Below are 22,675 nucleotides of genomic sequence, written 5' to 3'. Positions count from 1 at the left end.
GTTTGTTTGTTTAACAAATCAAAGTTAACGTAATACTTATATTTGGTACTTTAGCATTATACATTTTTATGAGACAATTAACACCTCAAATAACTTGGCACTCTAAATTAATTATGTTTATATTCCATTGGAATCATTAGAAGTAGTTAGCTCATCACAATCTTTTACCTCTGTCTGCTGTTTCTGTTTTCAATCCAGTATCTGTTTATTCCATACCGTGTCTAATCCTAGAGGAGCTTTCTGAACTCCGAATCCATTTGTAGGACATAACCTCAACTGTGACGTGATACATTGCTTGTGAGGTCTTACCTGTTATTATCCATCTCACTCTCCAAGTTGTGTCCCTCCAACTTTCCTTCCCTACTTGGGCACACTCAAATCCTGCCTTATGCCCTTTGTGAGCCACTACAAAAAGTGTCAATGACGATTCTTTTCATCTGTCCTATAGCAACTAACATAGCACCTTACAAATAAAAATAAGTACATTATATTAAAGTTTATTTCAATTTAGATCCATTCTATATTAAGTACTCTTTGGTAAATTGTATATTATATATGTAATCACTTGAAGAGGATTGCATCATGATTGAGAATCTGAAGAAAAAAAATTTAGAATTCTATGGAATTATTTTGCTTTATAACTTGGTGTCTTTTATCTTTAAAGGTCTCATCTTTGTCTCAAATCTTTTGAGGAGTTTTTATACTGCTCTGAAGGCATAGAAATTATAAAATGATGTACTTCTTAAACATACAGCACTTTTTTGGGGAACAAATGTTACTTTATCAAGTTATGAGACAGCAGGATATAAGTTCTTGATTAAAATTCATTTAGTGTGTCATCTGCCTGAATGTACTTAAAAGAAATCTTTGACATGTTGATCAGATTAAATTGATTTAATCTCAGCTGAAACTTAAGTTCAGTGTTAGTCATGGATAATTACTGTCAGAAAGGATATGTTCTAGCTATTCATTTACATAATATGAGCTTTCTTTTGGATTGCATATGAATTAATTAAATTTCCTTTAATTGTAGCAACTACATGCAACATGCAGCTTCTAACTAGTTCATTAACTTCTAGAAAATGGCCAATATCCTAATATAAATCTCTAGAGTATAGGCTTTAAGACAGAAAAAAAAAATAAAAAGAAGAGAGAATCTGGGAAAGCAATTCATCAGATATACCAGAAATGACTTCATTTTTAGCAGAGCATTCCTCGCTAAAAAGAAAACTACTGATTCAGTTAGCCAACTCATTTTGTGACTAAAGTGTAAAATAATCAGACTCTCTTAATAAACATTAAACTCATTCTTTGATAGCAAAAACATGAAATATTCTCTTGAAAAATCTTAAGCTATTTGATAGCAATAAAACTATTTAGAATTAGTAAGATAGTAAGAACACAAAGAAAATATAAGGTGTAAAATTATACAAAATGCAAGTATGTGAGTCAGATTCCTGGCACTCACATTTTGGACTCTGTCAACATTAGATCAACATTTGGCAAATACTGGCATAAGGATGAGGAAAAAAAGATTTTCCAAATTCAAATAAGTCATTACTGTAGAGTTACAGTTGACATAATTTTGGACTTTTTAAAAAAACGTATTGCATTGAACATTAAAAAGCAGTAATACAAACATAGGAAAATTTGCCCAGCATTATATCCACCTAGTTAATAAATTGTTTATTTTACTTTATCTTTTCTTAGTTTTTTCTAAGTTTCTTAGCTTCTTCTTAGTTTCTAAGTTTCTTAGTTTCTTCTTACATTATTTTATATGTTTTTATTGGTACCATATACTTCTCATCTTTCCCACTTAAGAGCATTGTTTAATTGTTTACCTAGTCTTTCCCTTTGTGTTATATTTATTTTAAATATAAAGTAGGATTTCAATAAATCAAAGACCCTAAAGTATGATCTCAGAAACAACAGTACCATCATCACATAGGAACTTGGAAATATAAATTTGGGGCTACACATAGCCCAGATCTACTGAATCAGAACTCTTAAGTGGACTGGAGGTAGAACTGATCTTTTAATAACTCCTCTAGGCCATTTTAATGCATGCCAAACTTCAGAAACTACCACATTAAATGTATTTTACAAAATTTAACAAAATATTTCAGTGAGGTATCATATAAGATAACACATCAGGAAGGTTTGTTAAATAAATTATATTATCTTTTTATTTATTTTGCTTATTTTTTATAGGTTTATAGACTGTATTCTCAACAACTGGAATATATTATCAAAGGGTTCAAATATTTAAAAATTGTTTTCAAGAAAATTTGTTCCAATTTAAACTGCTATCAAAAGCCATACCTTAAAAAATACAGTTGATAGTATTGGTCTTTTTTGTTTGTAATATTATGTTTGCTATACTCCATTTGGAAATACATGCATATGTATTGAAATAAAAGTACAGCATAGGTTTCATTTAAAAGCAAATAAAATCGATTTTTAAAATACTTTTTATTTGTATATATCTGCCTTATGAAAATTAGTCCCTAAAAATATAGTATTAATAAAAATAACCAGCAATTAAATGCATTTTTATATATGCCAAATATTTTAATTTTAATAACCCTATGAGGATATGATATTATCTCTATTTTACAGATGAAGAAACTGATTTAGAGACGTGTTAGGTACTCACCCAAGGTCCTGAAGGTTGTAACTAGTGGGGTTATGGCTTAAACTCTGTATAAGAATCTATGTTCCTTATCATTATGATGTCATCATGTGAAGAGACATACTATTTATTTATTTATTATTTATTTTAGAGAGAGAGAGTATGTGCATGTGTGTATGCACGTGGGTGAAAAGGGGAGGGGCAGAGAGAGGGAGAAACAGAATCTTTTTTTAAAATTTTTTAAAGTTTATTTTCATTTATTTTTTAATATTTATTTTTGAGGGATAGAGAGAGAGAGAGAGAGAGAGAGAGAGAGAGACAGGCAGAGTGTGTGTGAGCAGGCAAGGGGCAGAAAGAGAGGGAGGCACAGAATCCACAGCTGAGCTGTCAGTACAGAGCCCAATGCAGAGCTCATACTCACAGATCACAAGATCATGACCTGAGATGAAGCTAGATGCTCAATGGACTGAGCCACCCAGGCGCCCCTTAATTTTTTTCTTAATGTTTATTTATTTTGAGAGAGAGACAGAGTGCGATCAGGGGAGGGACAGAGAGAAATCTGAAGCAGGCTCTAGGCCTGAGCTGTCAGCACAGAGCCTGTCAGGAGGCTCACAAACTGTGAATACATGACCTGAGCCCAAGTTGGACACCCCACTGACTGAGCCACTGAGGCACCCCAGGAGAGACAGAATCTTAAGTAGGTTCCATATTCAGTGCAGAGCCTGACATGGCACTCAATACCATGACACTGGGACATGGCCTGAGCTGAGATCAAGAGTTGGACATTTAACTGACTGAGCCACCCAGGAGCCCTGGAGCAATGGTTTTAAATCAACAAGTTGAAAATATACACTATATGTCTAATAAAATTACTGTAATTTATTACTTCACAATTTTTTTCTTTTTTTGCAATATATATGTGTCATTGTTTTATACATATATATATATATACATACATATATACACATATATATATGTACACACACACACATATATCCACATGCACACATATATCTCTGTGTGTATCTCTCTGAATATATATATGCATGTATGTATACATATATATTCATGTATTACATATATATATATATATATATATATATATATATATATATATATTATATTAAGTTTACTGACAATTTTCACTTTCCAGTCAGATAAAGTCCAGTCAGATAAAAAAGAAAAGCCAGATCTGCCTATGAAAGTACAGGGATTATAGGTGATTAGTTTGGTTTTAGTACAAGGCTGTTGGATCCATCTTTTCTTTTCTGATGCCAATGGAGACTGTTAAACTGAATAAGTAACAAGAAAATTGAATTCTTCATGATTTGTTCATTTAGTCAAGAAATGTATTAGTGATTGTCAAGTGGCAAAGGTCAAAACAAGAAAGGAGTAGCTATAACTACCCATCAAGAAGTTTTCAAGGCACAATAATTTTCCATTCCTACTTCCTGCTTTTTATACATACATGTCATTTCTCCTAGTCATTTCTCCATGTCATTCTCCTGTCATTTCTCCAGGATTCTATTAATGTAAAAGTTGAATTTATTAAACATTTACTCTATGACAGGAAAGTCATTCCTGTGGATTATTTACATGTAATATTTTGTACAACTTTAGGAGGTGGTCTATACTATTACCATCATATGACAGATGGGACAACTTGGCACAAAGACATAATTTATCCAAAGACATACAGCTAATAAATGGTAGACTTAAGATTTGAACTCAGGCAATTTAATCTTGGGGATCATGTTTTTAAGGACCACAGTACTCACTGGAGAGATAGAAGAGAGCTACAAGCACAAGAGAGAAGAGGGGAGCAATGTTGAGAGTGTTTTCAAAAGTTAGTCTCCCTGTCTAATACAAGTCTCTTTTCCACTGAGAACAACTGAACCCTGATTATACTGAATTTCTCTTAGAATTTTTTTATTTCACACTTTGACATGCCACATTTAGACAAATGAATACAAATGATTTTTTCTTTATCTTCAGGATTCCTGATTGAGGATGTCCCTTTGGGGTCTTGTGAAAATAAATACTGTGGTTTGGGAAGGCACTGTGTCATCGGCAGAGAGACAGGGCAAGCAGAATGTGCCTGTATGGACCTTTGCAAACGTCACTACAAACCTGTGTGTGGATCTGATGGGGAATTTTACGAAAACCACTGCGAAGTGCATAGAGCTGCTTGCCTGAAAAAGCAAAAGATTACCATTGTTCACAATGAAGACTGCTTCTTTAAAGGTAAATACAGGGTGGACCTAAAGTGTCACCTTCTATTTCTTTTGTCTTCTCAACTACTGCCTTTAAACTTCAAGTTTAACCTCTAACACAATTTTATATCAGGAAATATTTAAAAGTGGAAAGGAAAAGATTGTGAGTTTCATCACACCAATAAACAGTAAGTATATAGAAATTTACATGGATACAATTCTGAATCTCAATTATGAGTACAAAGTTGGCCAAAATCTGACTGAAATTTAATATAGCTTACAGCATTGCACCATATGGCTTCCCAATCATGGCAGTTATCTTAGGACACAGGGAGGCCAATTCAGTCAACAGGCCAAATCCACCCAGTGGAAAGCACCTGGAGTGGAATTGAGTGAATAGTGAATGCCAAGCCATGCTGTGATAACATCTCCTTTCTTCCTGATTAAAAATGATGGGTTTCAGTTTGCACCACATAATTCAGATTATATGGAGCCTGCAAATGTCCGTTTAAATAACTCTGAAGAACTCATGCTAAATTTAATTAGTAAATTTGAGATGACAATAATATAAAATCTGAAAGTATTGGTGTTTACTTTCATGGTACTCAAAATCATTGGTATTGTCTATGAAAAGGCACTGCTGATTTAGTGATTTGAAAAATTATTTTAACATGATATATAAATAAATCTTTGGACATTTTAATGTTATTTATTTATTCACAAACTCATTTTCTATTTGCTTCTACTGGAGATAATATTTGCTTATTAATTGTCATAACCCACACTGAAATTCTGAAGTCTTAAGTGTATGGAACTTCCATCATTCGAATAGGTCAGTGATCAGCTTGATTTCTCATCTTTGATTGGTTCCTCATCTCATTTTTCATAATGTTCCTGAGGTTTACTTACAATTAAATCTTGTCTGATATTTTAACTCTTAGCTTAAATGTATGACTGAAATATAATGTATTTCATCTGTGCACCAATTAAGGTAAATGACTAAAAACGTTCCTTTTTTCAAATTTGGTAGAATAAATAAAATATTATTTCCAAGGTAATAATAAAATTATGCACAGAACTTTTCAAATGATATAAGGGGTAATACTCTAGTCAGTGTGGCCACTAGACGCCTACTGATATAATCGAAGTAAAATTAGAAGACTAGTTTTCCTCACAACAGTAAACTATGTGCAACTTGAATACATGCACAGAAATTTTTATGGTATCAGATTATCTTCTTGTACAGAAAGAATATCAGTTGTTGTGGTTTCAAGTCTATTTACTCCCCTCTTCTATCAAGTCTATTTTACAAATAACTATAATTAATTCTATTAGCATTGTGCTTTAAAACTCATGAGAGAGTAGTGCGTGTGTGTGTGTGAGAGAATTGATTCTGTCATTTTTTTAAGTTTATTTATTTATTTTGTCAGAGAGGGAGAGAAAGAGGCAGAGAGAGAGGGAGAAAGAGAATCCCAAGCAGGCTCCCTGCTGTCTGTGTGGAGACTGATGTGCTGGACTCCATCTCGTGAACTGTGAGATCATGACCTGAGCTGAAATCAAGAATCAGATGCCTAATGACTGAGCCATCCAGGCGCCCCAATTCTGTCATTTTGACCTGAGATGGTACAGTGCAGATATTGCTATGCCAATGTTGTATAACATCCTAAAATCATATAAATAATATTCTATTAAGGTAATTTAGAATCATATTCCCAAAATGAAGTTTTGTCCAACCGAAACACTGTAAATGATTATATGGAAACATATGATAGTAAATTATCATGTGAGAAAAAACATTTGGAATATCTAATGTTCTACTTTATTGCTGGATGCTTTGGCATATTGCAAATCAATGTGTATATCAGTATGGAAGTGGAAGAACTGGATATAGCTAGGAGCGTTGCCTTCCTTGTGAGTTCATAAAACAATGGTTTGAAAAATTTTTGCTTTTTAGACTGATACTCAGCATATTTATCACATCTATGATCGTTTCAAAATACTTTTTCACCATATGTAAGTCAAAGTACTTCCTTATCTATATATAGTATTAAAATTTTATTAATATTGTCTGGGTTAGTTAGCAAGGGTTAGCATGTTTCTTTGGTCTCAGAATTTGTGAGTCTTCTGCTTATTTATTTTGGGGTTTTGCCTAACATATATAACTCACAAAAGGACTTTGCTTCAGCAGAAAGGGACTAAATAATATAGAACAAACAATAAGTTGCCTGTCTTATTGGTGTGCAGTTGGTCAAGTTTTAGGTGTAAAACAAGATTCGTTATAGCTGAAGGCCTGACATCATTGTGATGGCCAAAATTAATCCTTGTGATTGTGAACTCTATTTCCTCTAGAAAGTCTGCAATTTATATTGTTTACAATAATGGCCTAAAGGAAGAAGCAAATCAAAATATTAAGTTCATGAAATGCTAAAAACCTATATTTAATTAGATTTTTAATAAAAAAATCAAAACTAAATAACAGGAACGAGTTTTCCTCCTTTGGGGGAAAAATTTGGTAGTTTAGATCTAATAAAAGGTAATTAAGCAAACCTTAGAACATTAGTCAACAAACAGGAAGTTAGAGGCCAAATTCAGGATCCAGTCCATTTTTTTAAAGCAATGTGTTATTGAAACAGAGCCACACCTGCTAATTTAGGAAATTTTCTTTGGGTATTTTTGCACAACAAAAGGAGAGTTGAGTATTTGCAACAGAGATAGTATGGCCCCCAAAACATAAAAAACATTTTGTCTGCATCTTCCCAGAAAAAGCTTGTTAACATCTGCTTTAAAAGATTACCAGTGCCTTAAAACTAATTACTAAAAATATTGATGGGTATTGGAGCAACTGTGTGGCTCATTTGGTTGAGCATCTGACTCTTGATTTCAGCTCAGGCCATGATCTCATAGGTTTGGGAGTCTGAGCCTGCATCAGACCCTGCACTGACAGTGTGGGAGCCTGCTTGGGACTCTCTCTCTCTCTCTCTCTCTTCCTCTCTCTCTTCCTCTCTCTCTCCCTCTCTCTCTCTCTCTCTCTCTCTCTCTCTCTCTCTGCCTCTCCCTTACTTGTGCTCATTCTTACCCTGTCTCTCAAAATAAATAAATAAACAAACACATTTTTCTAAAATATTGATAGATTATCACTATCCTATATCTTCTTGGCTATGGTGGTGAATATAGGGACATACTCATTGTTACATTTGAATAGAAATAAACACACACACACACACACACACACACACACACACGGTTACAAGTAAAACAGGAAATCTGAGTAATATCAGTGGGTAGTATTAAAGATGATATGTTGGTTATGATATTGTACTACAGCTTTTCAAAATGTTACTATTGGTAGAAACTGGGTAAAGGGAACAAGGAATCTCTGTATTATTTCTTACAACCTCATATGACTATTACAAACTCATATATACAACATCATACAACCTCATATGACTCATATAACCTCAATAGAAAGAGTTTAATAAAAAAAAACCTGGACACTATTAGCAAATACTAAGACAATTTTAAAGAAAGTATGGTTTGCATTATTCATTAATTATTTCAATTTTAGGCTAAGACCTATTTCACATATCAAATTTATCAGGTTTATGTTTGCCATTTATACTTAAACTTATTAAAATTATATTTGTACAATCATGCTTATTGATTGTTTTAAAATTAAGATTAGAGTGTAAGTTAAAACGACATTTCCATCTTTATACATATGTATATGCTTATAACTATATCTATATATCTTTCTTTTATTATATTTGTTAAATATTTGAATGCCTCTATAGTGTGCTTAGCATTTACTCTTACACTTAAATAGAGACATTAATTCACTAAGAACTTTCTTTAATGATTTATGATTTATGGAACTATAAATAAAGCATCTAATATATCTAGTAATAAAACATCTTTAAATTTATTTCTATTCACATTTATGTAATTACAAAGAAACTGGCTATAGTAAGAAAGAATAATGTAGCATTTGTTTTTTTGGAATCAAAGACTTTAAGATGACACTTGACATATGCTGGGGAGGAAAACAATTTTATCTACGTTTCTACATTCTTCTGGATGGCCTAATCATCAAATTGACACAAGACAGATAAGAGGAGAAAGATAAATTTAATTATATATACATAGGGCCCCAAGAGAATATGAGATCCACTGACAGGGAATTGAGGTTTATATGCAGCCCTGAAGTAAGAAGAGGGTAAGGGTCTAAGACTTCAAACGGGAGAAGATAATTCATAAGTAGATGGAAGAGAAAACATTTGGGGGGGAAAAATATATATATATTTGCTGTGTCATGCTGAGAAATTCTTCTTATCAAAAAAAAAAAAAAACAACAACACAAACAAACCAAAAAAGCAAGTTATCTTTAGGCTCTAGGGCCTCTATCTAAATTCTCTAAGGCAGTTAAGGGAGTATGGGGGGGGGGGGGGCAAAAATCTCTTTTTGCATCTGTAGGGCTTTATTGTCTTCAGCTGAAAATAATTCTCATGCCAAAGCAGCACATTCTGATATGAACTGTGCAGAATCCTATCACATAGCATAAAACTTTTATATTTTTATGTAATGCCTAGCTATTCGTTGTGATGGCAGTTTGGGCTTAAAGTCATTTCCCATCCCCACCTCTACCCCCAAACAGCATCTAACTTCTACAACTCACATCACTTATAACAAGTAAAATTTCCTCTCACCCTGACTCCAGGTCAGTCTGTCGTACACAGCAGAATTTACTTACTCAGAGAATAGACAAAAGCTAGAGTAAGAAACTCAAGATATAACCTATGCCAAAATGAATAAGGAATTAAGCCTTTTATGAGAAAGTCAATTGAACAGAAACCCTTTTGCCATTTACTGTGCTAAGAATAAAATTGCCATAAAAGCAAATGTTGTGTGCATTTAAATGTGCATCACAAACAATAACAACTTGGGAAATATGGTTTTTATGGCTATGTGTGCACTATTTGAATGAGATCTGACATTGTGGTTTTTTTTTCTTTGGTATAATCTGGAGAGACATTCATATTCCACTTTTTAATTCGTTCTCTTACCTGATTTTTTTTTTTAAGGATAAGACTTGTAGGAATTGGGCTAGAGAACTAGGCTGCCAATGATACAATGATATTTTAAAATATAACAGTAATTGCTGTGTGTTAACACAGAGGAGCTTTTAGATTACTTTTTTTTTTTGAAGCTTTGTAAAGTTTCTATTTTCTGTCTACTTTTTTATGCCATTTCATGAAAAATAGTAATCTTGATAAATATTTAAACTTTGGAAAGTGATGCCCAGATACTTGTTTGTTTAATTTTGTTTTTGGTCAGTGTTAGCCAACTGGAACTGCAGGGTGGTAGTGAAATTAATAAAATGAACAATAACTCTTGAAGGTCATATTACAGACACAGAAACTCTAGTCCTTCTGAAAGCCTTCAGTACACAACATCAAAATTTGATTAATCACCCATAATCGGTAGATTTATGGTAAAATTTTCTGAATTTGGTGATATGAAATTGAGTTGTGTTTCACTTTTAAAATTTATATTGCATTTAACATTTAATCAAACTTAACAATATAGTTTCGTTGCCACTCTCTCTAATCCTAATGTGAAATCTAGAATTCTATGTATTCTCATTACGTAACATTACATAATATTCTTTAGAAATCATTGTAATGTGTATACTCATAAACTTACCATTTTTATTAAAATCATACCAAATATTTGTTTCTCCTCTGATTTAGGATTAAGGATTCTGTAAACATTACAATTTATATGGGTTTATCTTTTGTTTATAGAAAAACAGTGGATAAATGGTAGATATTATACAGAATGTGAAAAATGATCCAAAAAGAGATTTAGATATTGACTACTTAAAAAATGTATTAAAAAATATTACCAGAGGGGCGCCTGGGTGGCTCAGTCGGTTAAGCATCCGACTTCGGCTCAGGTCATGATCTCGCGGTCCCTGAGTTTGAGCCCCGCATCGGGCTCTGTGCTGACCGCTCAGAGCCTGGAGCCTGTTTCAGATTCTATGTTTCCCTCTCTCTCTGACCCAACCCCGTTCATGCTCTGTCTCTCTCTTTCTCAAAAATAAATAAATATTAAAAAAATATGTATATTACCAGAAAGTAAGAGAGAGAGAATACCAGTAATAATAGTAATACATTGGGTATTTATTTTAAAACACTTCAAGTATTATACTACTGTTTTATCATAATAAGCCAATATGCTATAGAGAAGACAACAAGCCTAAGGTTTTAAAAATGACCTGCCGACATGCGCATAGCAAGTTAATGCTGCTGGGACAAGAACCAATGGATTCTGTCCTCTCTTTTAGTGTACCTATGCTGCAAATGTTCTGCTTAAACATATAATACCATGACATCTTACTTGCCCATGTCTTTCAAAAACTTTACTTTTAATAGTGATTTCCAAGAACATGCAACATTATTTGGAAACATTCTTGCCCACTGGATATTTTTAAGGATTAAGTAATGTATTTGATATAGTTCTTAGCCAATTGAAGAACATAGTAAAAGATAATACTTATTTAAGACTGTAACGTTTATATAGTAACTGTGAACATTTGATTGCAATAAATTTTCAAATTTGAGTCTGTGAAGCCACACATATTTTATTTTAGGTTAACATTAGGTTGTAATCTTGCATCAAAAGACTCAGGTTAAATTATTATATAACTGAATTTGCCAGATTGTAATAGGTTAATTTATGGTAGTAATTTTTTTTTTATTTTAGATAAGAATACTTGAAGAAAAAATAACTAACTTGAATTTAGAAATATATTTATTGTTAAAAAATACATTTATTATTAGTTTCTTGGTTGACATTTAAGATGCTATCTTATAGTCACCTTTTGCACAGATTTATTTTAGGCTGATTTTGCTGATCTTATGCTATAAATAGAATATCTATTAGATATGTTACAAAGTTATTTCAATCTCCTATTCCCCCCTCCAAAAAAGAGAAAAAAAAACATTTAAAGACTAAATTCATTTACTGATGCCTTTAATTTTAGTCAAATTTTCTCATTTTCCCCCCATTATAGGAACTAAATTTAACATTCAAATACATGGATAGCCTTATCTTGTTTTTGTATATTTTCATGCTATATCATTTTTCTTCAATTTCAAGTTATAGAATAAATACTTTAGTTTAATATTTTATTTCATGCTTTCTATAGATATATGAATATCCCATCAATAGTTATAAACACAATATTCAATAGTGACAGAAAAAAATAAGAACATTTTATCAGTTCAAATAACTTGTCCTTGTCTTGTATATTGAGGCTGTTTAAACATTGTATCAGTCATTGTCTCTCACTGGCACCTTCACTTATCATGTTTATTTTTTCAGTATCCTATTTTCAAATGCTGAATATGTATTTTTAAATGCTATAACTTACAAAGTGAAGAACATTTTTAAAACCATTATTTTTTAATGTGGTTAATTTCTTCTCTTTGACATTTCTTTGCAAAAACATGATGATGAAAAACTTTCCAATGATTACACTCCGCATATATAACTGGGGATAAAATGTTCTAGAAAATGCAATTGAAAATTGTTCTCTATTAGTCTGATTCATATTTCACTTTTAAAATCCTTTCTGAAGGGTGTATATATACTTTAGGGGACATTTGAAAACTATTAATGCTAAAAATTTTAAACCAAATGGGAAAAATGAGAAGCTTTGTGTGTGGTTATCATTCAGATAGTTATGTGGGAAAAAATAAATATTTGAAGGGAATCACCCTGAAGAAAGAAGATTTGGCACTTTTTAGCACAATGTAAAGCATAGGTAATTAGCAATGTTTCTGTTTTGAATACTGGTTAAGAAAAGTATAAGGAACTTCAGTTCAATTAACAAAAATTCAAATTAATTTAATACCGTAATATGCAATCAATTTGTTTTTAGTTCAAAATACCACATCATCTAGCTGTAAATTATTTATCAATCTCATGGTTACAATAGAAGGTAGTGTGTGCTCAGACAGATGTGAAGCATTTCATGTGTTCCCTTACATGATAATCACTTTAAAGAATTGTTTCTATATGTTTCTCTAATCAGTATATGAATTTCCAGTGATTTGTATAATGACTTTCTAAAAGTCTTCCCCCAAAATCTAGGCATAAGTTGTGATTACATTTTGTCAGTATTTTTTCCCCTTGATGAATCTAAAGAGATCACTCATAACCACCAAAGTTCATGAATGGATTTGTATATGAAACCAGGTTGAACTAAAGTCCACAATGTGTAGAAGCAATATTGTACTAAAATTTGACTTTAGCTTTTCTATAAGAATAAGGCATTTTCTATTGAATAAGGCATTTATCTCCACATTTCTTGAGAATTGTAAATATAAAATAACATAAAACAGACAGTTACAAATAGGTCTAGAATAAAAGTTTGTAGTATTAGTGGAGATTTCTAAATGAAATTTTCACTTTTTTTTTTTACCATAAATCAATAACAACTTTCAAAAATCCACAATAATTTAACATAGAGGTGTAATTTAAAAAGTGGCAGCATAGTAAATTCAACAATTGATACTGTTTCCAAAGGTTTCTTCCCAATAATTCCAAATCAGTTAGGTGCCAGATAGGTCTTCTTTGATGATTTTCATTCATTTTAATTGTAACACAGTGGCTCAAAAGTCCTTAGGTGAAAGTATGGAAACATGTCTGTGAGTAACCCTTAAAGGATGGTAATAACAACTAAGTTACTATTAGGGAAATCAAAAGTTACAATTAAGGCCAGAATAATCAATGAAGAATCTTGGTGGATTAAGTAGAAAGATTTGCCAAAACTAAAACATAAAATGTTTCCGGGGTACCAGAGTGGCTTGGTCAGTTAAGCACCCAACTCTTGATTTTGGTTCGGGTCATGATCTCAAGGTTTGTTGAGTATCAGCCCCTTAACGGGCTCTGTGCTAACAGTGATTCTCTCTCTTCCCCTCCCTCCCCCACTTGTGTTTTCTCTCTCTCAAGATAAATAAATAAACTTAAAAAACAAAGACATAAAATGTTTCTTTGTTTTAGTTGGATAAGAATTCCACGGCACAGAAAAGCAAGGTGTCAGTTGGGCACTCAGTTAGTATCTAAGTGTAGTTGCCCAAAAGAGAGTAGAGATGATGCTGGCTTGAATCAAGATGACAGAAGTGCCAGTGATGGTACAAAGTTGTCTGACTACCTAAACACAACTTTTTTGGGTGTGGACATGGAGTTTATGGGAACTAAATACAGGAGCTCAGCAAAAATAAATAAATAAATAAATAAGAAGTCATTAACTGAAATATGAAATGCTGGGGGACTCACACATTTGAAAATGGATATGAGGAGAAAATATACACATATGCACTTAAGATCAGTTAAATTTAAATCTCTTTTAGACAAGTGAGGAAAAATGCCATTTATGCAGTTGGATCTGAGTCAGGAAATCAACGGAGAATTTGGAGGAGGATACATATATATAGGATTTATAAGTATATTAATAAAGAGACAGGCATGGAACTTTATACTTGAGATATACAAGAGAATGAGTGCACATTAGGAAGCAAAGAATGCTAGGGATAGAACTCTATTGTATTTCACCCTCAGAGGTCAGGAGATGGACAAAGAAAAAGTAAAGGAGTCAAATACATAGTCTGCAGTGAAAAGGGAGGAAAACCAAGAGAGTGTGGATACATGAAGCTAATTAAAATTTTTCATGGAGGAAAAAATGATGAACTGGATTAAATGTTGCTGAAATCAAGTATAATGGGGATTAGGAAATGAACATTGATTTGGAAAGATTAAGGCCGTGGTTAACTTGGTAAGAGTCTGTAAGAGAAAATAGTAAGTGAGGAAGTGAGATAGTAAGCATGTTCCAGAAAGCTCATTGGAAGAGTGTTTCTCAAAAGAGGAGCAGATACATGTGCAGATATATATCTATATATATATCTATATATACATAGTGATCAGGAGACACAGACATGTGGATGGAAATAAGAAAACAGAGAGGGGAAAACTTATAAGGCAAGAGAAAAAGGAGGTAGTTGTCAGAGCAGAACCATTGGACAGGATAGAGAGAATGGGATCCAACAGAGAAGGGGTAGTTTTGACTTTAGATGAACACATGGATTCTTCATCCATTAAATAGGAAAGGAAAAATAAGTACTTTCAGGTGCAGGTAGATGAACTTACTTTATGATATAAAAGTGTGTTGTTCTTATCTGTATATATATAGATACAGATATATATCTCTATATGCATATATATATATGAAATAAGACATGAAGCATTCATTATTTTATATGCTTTAATCAATCTGCTTGCCAATAATGTTGGAATATAGATTGATTTAATGTGGCTATTTCTGGGGCTCTTAGCATTTAATTCATTTTTAAAAGCATTCTTTATCCTAAAAAACAAGAAAATCCTATTAAAAATTCAGAAAGATGCATGAGCATTTGATTAATTTAATTGGTCATTAGTGTAATTAATTGTAAAAAACAATATTACATATACTTGATTAATTCTATAAATGCTCAAAATGTGTACTTGTCAAAAGAGTTCAGGTAATTAATATAAAATATCTATAGAAATAAAATATATGCACATGTACACATGGATAGGTATGTATGATAAAATATGATTTTTTTTAACCATTCATCAGTGATTATTTATTGACACCTGATCCTGTGTCAGACCTATCCAAAAATGTAGATGGCACCATTCTTAATTTTGCTAACTGGGTAGAGATGAGTGGCTAGACCAATCTGTTAATAACCAATAATATGATATTTTCCACCACGTCTGGAAAATCTCATGATATGAAGTTAGATTGGCATCTGTACCTGATATTCAGGTACATGAAATTATTCTGTGTCAAAACAAGCCCTTTTGTGTAAACCTTTTGTATAAGGGAAATATTTTTTCTCATAGGGTATATGTGCCACATTCCATTCCATTGTTATCAATGGACATTTAGTTTTTCTCCTGGCAGTTTATTGAGTATAAGGTCTAAATCAAAAGAAAGATCAGGGATCCCTGATAAATATATTCAGCAAGAAATAAGAATCAGATTTAGGAAACAGCAACGTGGAAGTTAGAACTCGAATGTAGAGAAATAATTTTATCTTCTTACCACTTATGTTAATTCCTTTAGCTTTGGAAGGTACTGCATATTGTTTTAATCAGCAGACAATGTTTCTTTATAAGAATTTACAACCTCAACCTAAGTTCACTCTAATAACCTAGGAGATACTGGTCATTGACTCTACTTTCATGTAAGTGATGATATCAGGTAAGGTGTAGTGACATTGTATCCCCTGAGGCTAATGCATACCTATATAAATCCAGAGAACCTAATGGTATGTATGTAGTGCGTGGCATAACTTGACTAAGTAAATATTTCAAGGAGGAGAAAGACATTTGGGACTACTTATTGACATTGTATCTATCTGGTCATCAGACTTTGATCTACTCCCGAACAAGCACGGAATATTAACACTAGAACTTTAGCTTTGAGGTAGTTTTATGCCTTATCAAAACCCATAATTTCTTTTATGTATCCCCACATTTACTTATTTTCAAAACATACACATGTGTAAATTAGTCATAAAAGACAAAGTGATTATTGTTTAAGCTTCACTTGAAAAATACTACAATAGGCCCACATCACCTGCACTTTTAGTGAAATATAAAAGAACATGTAAGTTGGTACGGGATGTGTTTTCCAGTATTTAGAATAATAACTATGGCATTTAGCTTTGATGATGGTCTACAAAACATAACAGTAGGATTTGGGGGTTTAATTAAATTTATGCCAAAATTACTTTCAAATCCTGGGGAAAAATATGCTTGAATAATACAGCACATGTTTTGGCCTTTAAAAATTTTAACAAGTGGAAACATTTACATGACACATTGGCACAATCTCCGTAGTTCAGACATAGCTAGTATACAACATAGCAACAGCTTTGTTCATTAATTCCATAGTAAACACGCACACTGACTCTCACATAAATTTGTCAGTGCTGTGTCTACATCTACAGGGAACAGCCAGCATGGAAGTGAGTTTCATTTCAACATATCAATAAATATATGGAAGAAAGATTACGCCATGCCCTTTTTATGTAACTCTAATTATTTCAACATCAGAATACCACAATAAATAAATAAATAAATAAATAAATAAATAGATAAATATCTTATTTAGACATCCAGACATCCTACTGCAAGAAATAGGGAGCAGAAGGTTACTATTTTTGACTCCAGGTAATTCTAAATATTTATAAAATTTACATGCAGCTACAGAAAATGGTTACCAAAGGCAAAGCCTCCTGTCACCCTTCCCTCGCCCCAGTCCTCTTCATCCCCCTTCCCAAAGGACTCCACTGTTCTCTGAGACTTGAAATCAGTGGTCTTGGCAAGGAAAAAAAAACCAAAAACTTATAATACTGTGAGTTTTGCAAGAGGCCAAGACATCAACTCCATTTATAGTCCAATCTCCTGACTCTGTTTCTTAAGAAAAGCTCAGAAGGACACAACTGTTAAATGCATAAAAAGCAGCTTCCTTTCCAACCTCATTTCCAATCAAATGAAAGTGAATGGATCAATTTGAGCTACAGCCATTAGCTATTTCAAAAATTTATCTTCTTTTCCCAAAGTGCTTAACCTGAATTTTTTTGCTTTTGTCATTCTACTTCTGTCATTTTTCCTACTCCTGGATACTGGCAGAGTCTCATCACTTCATCTTACCACTGCCAACTAGGACTGAAGAAGGAAAAGATACTTATTAGTAATGGTATCAGTGAGCATTCATAGAATTTGACTTACCTGGCTTCTTGTCATTTTCTTGGGGCACTTACGTATGTCTTTTCCTCAGGACACTCAAGTCTTTTTTTCCCCATTCTTCTATAACAAAATCTATATCTTTTATATGGACTCATGAGTTTGGAACTTTTGACTCTTTGAACTTATCTCAGGTATGCACATGTTCATATGCCAATATCACAGATTAAAACACTGTCCAAAGGCAGGTTCCCTGGAAACTCCCAGGCTCATCCACGTTCTGGGTCAAAAAAAGAAAACCTCTCTCACAAACCAGTCCATTTCTTTCTCTTGTGTTTGGTTGTGCTTTGACTGTTCAGTGTCCTCTACAGTCCAAAAATCTCAACCATGACTCTACCAGTCCGCTCCATCATGCTTCCTTTGCTTTGAATATCAGTGGAGAAGCTTATAGTCTTCAGTTTTACCAACCTGTGTATCCCCAGAGTCTTTACATAAACAGAGAAAACAGTGTTTTGTTGTTGTTGTTGTTGTTGTTGTTGTTGTTGTTGTGGTTGCTATCTAAGCCATACATATTCACAAATTTTGATCATAATAACCTTTAAAAATAAATGTGGTTTGTTTGCTTTATACTCATATTTTAAAGAGGCCATTCAAGGGTCTCTTTCCTGATCACAGAATGGTAAACACACAATGTTCAATTATTTCTGACCAAGTACCTATTACACATGAAGTTTCATTTCAGATGTATCTTATTGTCTACCAAACTGTCTACACTAAATATATATATATATAAATTTATTTATATATATATATATTTATATATATAAGTATACATAAATATATATAAATATATTTATATATAAATTTATTTATATATATAAAACCATTTTTTAATTTTAAAGGAGCTATATTATGAAAGAACACCTGTTATAAAATGAAAATTACTTAGCAAAATGATTTTTTCCTAGTTTACTTTATTACAAAGTGAATTTTTATATATCAGGTTTGTTAAACTACAGTTATCATCCAACTGCCTATTATTGTGATAGACATATTGTAAATTCATAATAGTAGACAGGAATGAAGTAATTCATGTATAAGTTTAAAAATAGGGGTGGCTGAGTGGTTTAGTCAGTTGAGCGTTCACTTCAGCTCAGGTCGTAATCTCACAGTTCGTGGTTTTGAGCCCCACACCAGGCTCTGTACTGACAGCTCAGAGCCTAGAGCCTACAGCCTATTTTGGATTCTGTGCCTCCCTCTCCCTTTGCCCCTCCCCCTCCCCCACTCACGCTCTGTCTCTGTCTGAAAAATAAACTAACATTAAAAAAATTAAAAAAAATAAAATATAGGGTGACACCTGGGTGGTTCTTTCAATTAAGCATCTTACTCTTGATTTCAACTCAAGCGACCTTATATTTAATGAGGTCAAGCCCCGCATCATCCTCTGTGCTGAGCGTGGAGCCTGATTGGGATTCTCTCTCTCCCTCTCTCTGCCCCTCCCCTGCTCATGCTCATTCTCTCTATAAATAAATAAATAAATAAATCAGTAAATAAATAAACACACATTAAAAATATATATGTACACATAAACACATTTATATGAAACTATAACATTTACATTAATATTAATCTTTATTTTCCCACATATTATAATGATAGAACAATGACTTTTTTAAAGCATACTGCTTTTTTAAAGCATATTGATATGCTTCAATACTTGACTGGCTGAGGATACAGTGATTTTCAACATAATATATCAAATTAAATAAGAAGGTATATTACTATAGGTATTAATACTCAAGTCATTATTACTTTGTTTTTTTATGGAGTGTAAATGTGTCTGTATTTCTTGAGGGATATTTGTGTGTGTGTGTGTGTGTTTTGTTTTCTAGGAATAACACATAGTCTTCCTTTATTGGTCTGAGTTTCTGCTTAACACCAAACATGCCCTTACCCCTTAAAAAAAGGTATTTTATATAAATTTAACTCTATTATTATTGCTTCACAAAATTATTTAAAATAATGTGAAGTTTCAACAATAAATTGTCTTATTCTGAGAAAAAGGAGAATGGTATATTTTATTTTTTTAATTTTTTTAAACGTTTATTTATTTTTGAGACAGAAGGAGACAGAGCATGAACGGGGGAGGGGCAGAGAGAGAGGGAGACACAGAATCCGAAACAGGCTCCAGGCTCTGAGCCATCAGCCCAGAGCCCGACGCGGGACTCGAACTCACGGACCGTGAGATCGTGACCTGAGCTGAAGTCGGACGCTTAACCAACAGAGCCACCCAGGCGCCCCGAGAATGGTATATTTTAAGTAATTAGCACTCAGCACTGGTCAATAATGGGTTGAATTTGAGAAAATAAGCTTCCTATTTCTAATTGTCAAATCCAAACGTATTTGAATAAATTAAATTGTGAGCCACTTTAAGAATGATCCCCTTTTGACTACTTAACTGTGATAAGGAAAAATCATCACATTTATGTTGTGCACCTGTAAGTTCACACTAAGACTGATACTCAACTGCCAAGGCCTATGAGTTTAAAAGTGACAGAATTCATCAGAACTTTGTCTGCTTATGAATCTAAGTTAACAGGTCTGTAAAACTGTATGAAAGTTGAGAAAATATATGCCTTAAAGTTTTAGAATTTGAGACAATAGAAAAAAATGAGAATTCTTTTTTCATCTAGGACTTTCCTAAGGCATGTTAGGATAGTGAAGGAAATTTTTTCTTTTTCTTAACTTTTTTTCTCCAAAAATTTGGCTCTTGAGTTTATCTAGTAATACTTTTTCCATCTCTGTGATAAAATTGCTTTTCACCTTCTACTGTCTCTACATTATTGAAGCAAGGACTGAAGACTTGGAAGATAAATAAAGATCCCAGACTAACACTGTAAGGGTTTGGGTGGCCAAGAACATGCAGTGTCTGAATTTCAGTTAGTAACGGAATTATGCAACTAGCTTTTGGAGAGAAAATACTAAATATACTAAATGTACTCTGAGAAAATCTAAATACTATTTCCCAAGAGACAATTATTGCCTATTCCTACACACACACACACACACACAGCCCCATGGATGTCTAATTTTAGGGGAAATCTAATGTCATTTCAATAATTGAACTATCTGGGGGCACCTGGGTGGCTCAATTGGTTAAGTGTCTGACTTTGGCTCAGGTCAACCGCGAAGTTTGTTGGTTTAAGCCCCACATTGTCTCTGTTCTGGCAGCTCAGAACACACACTCTCTCTCTCTTTCTCTGTCTCTGTCTCTCTCTCAAAAGTAAATAAACATTAAAAAAATTAAATAATTGAGCCATCTGACTTTTGATAAGAATTTAAGAAAAATATTGAGGTATTATGACTGAGATTCATGGGATGTGACTATAGTTGTTAAAAAAACATATTTTACGAAAGATCTAATATAGTTACAACAAGGATTTTTTAATACATTATACCTAAAATGAAGTAGGACTAAAGAAAAAAATAAATGAAAGGGTGGTTTCATCTAATAATACTTGAGGAAATGAATGAAAAAAGGGTCTCTCATTTTTATTATTTTTATGGGACAAAGGTGTACTGGTTTTTGAGGGGTCTAGAAAAGGAAGGTTTTTTAAAAATTATCTCTTTATGCCAGAAGGAAATGAAAATTATAGTTGAATAGAACACTTGGGGCAGTCACATCAATAGTGTCTTTTAAAATGTGTTAAAAGTGATGGCACATAAAATGAGGAGAGAACATTATAGAAGACTTAATAACCTGATCAAAAGAAAAAAAAATGAATGAACTACATGAAAAAAAATGTTAGAGCTTGGGATTTGATATCCTGTAGGAATAACACCTATTAAAACCATCACAATAAAAATCCTGAAAAGGTGTTTAATATAGTGTACTGTCAACTCTCACTAGGTTGAGTAGCCTGACTTTGCTGTTTAATTAGACCTCACCATTCAAACATCTAAAACCAGTTATCAAAATCTTAATATTGGCGGGTAAGCTGGCAAAATGCAAGAGAGCTGATATGAGAGTAGCAAGGATTAAATATGTTCACAAAATGTATTCTTTTGGATATTATTTTTAAAAGAAAAGCTTTATACATTAATTCTTTCATCATCACTTTGATAAGACACAAATTCATTGAAGATGAAGAAAAAAGAGAATCACTGCTACATTTAAATTTAGCCTTACTGCCTTTATCTATTATTTAAACATGTGTATGTTCCTTTGCCTGCCATTTAAATATTATTTATTAAAAAATAAAAACACCTTTCTCTACTACTGTAGCAAATCAAGAAGAAGAATTTAGTTAAGGCTTATTAATACATAAAACATGTCTGTTGGATTTTCCAGCTTCTCTTAGTGAGCTTGAATAAATGCTTATTTATCAGATTAGCTATCATATGATTTTATATATTAAGTTGATTTTATAGAGTGTCTTTTAGGGAGGTACAGTCTTTATTAAACTAATTAAAAACTAGGTAAAATACTGATATGCATAATTTATAATTGGTAACTATATTAGGTTCGTAAATATTTTAAAAGACTGAGAACAATAAAGTTATCAGAATACATGTGAGAGAGGATATTAGATAAACAAAGCAAAGATAACGTTGAAAACGTTCTGGGGTGCCTGGGTGCTTCAGGTGGTTAGGCATCCGACTTCGGCTCAGGTCATGATCTCATGCTTCTTGAGTTTGAACCTCATGTCAGGCTCTGTGCTGACAGCTCAGAGCTTGGAGCCTGCTTCAGATTCTGTGTCTCCCTTTTCTCTACCTCTCCCCCACTCGCACTCTGTCTCTCTCTCAAAAATAAAAAAAGGAAAGAAAATGTTCCACCTATATACTCATGTTTAGTGGGGTTTAATTTATGTAAACCTTAGGGTTTTTTTCTAACTACATATCCATTTCAAAGATCAGTGTGAAATTTATAAAAGATAAAATTATGTTACTCTCTCTCAAAATACCCCAAATGCATTTTGATACACCAAATAAAATACATTGTTTTAACCACAATCTAGAAGGGTTTCAT

At 32.7% G+C, this 22,675-nt stretch overlaps 1 protein-coding gene across 3 annotated transcripts in view; it reads left to right on the top strand.

Moving 5' to 3' along the window:
- Positions 1–22,675, top strand: part of FSTL5 (follistatin like 5) — a 722,149-nt gene that overhangs the window by 213,746 nt on the left and 485,728 nt on the right. For all 3 annotated transcript variants that reach the window (XM_049631268.1, XM_049631267.1, XM_049631266.1), the window contains exon 3: positions 4,628–4,876. In XM_049631268.1, the coding sequence (XP_049487225.1) occupies positions 4,628–4,876 (249 nt within the window). The remainder of the gene's footprint in view (positions 1–4,627; positions 4,877–22,675) is intronic.

Source organism: Panthera uncia, chromosome B1 (assembly GCF_023721935.1).
Source record: "Panthera uncia isolate 11264 chromosome B1, Puncia_PCG_1.0, whole genome shotgun sequence".
Taxonomy (NCBI): domain Eukaryota; kingdom Metazoa; phylum Chordata; class Mammalia; order Carnivora; family Felidae; genus Panthera; species Panthera uncia.
The sequence above is the reverse complement of the archived record's forward strand: the minus strand, read 5'-3'. Positions and strand labels throughout refer to the sequence as shown.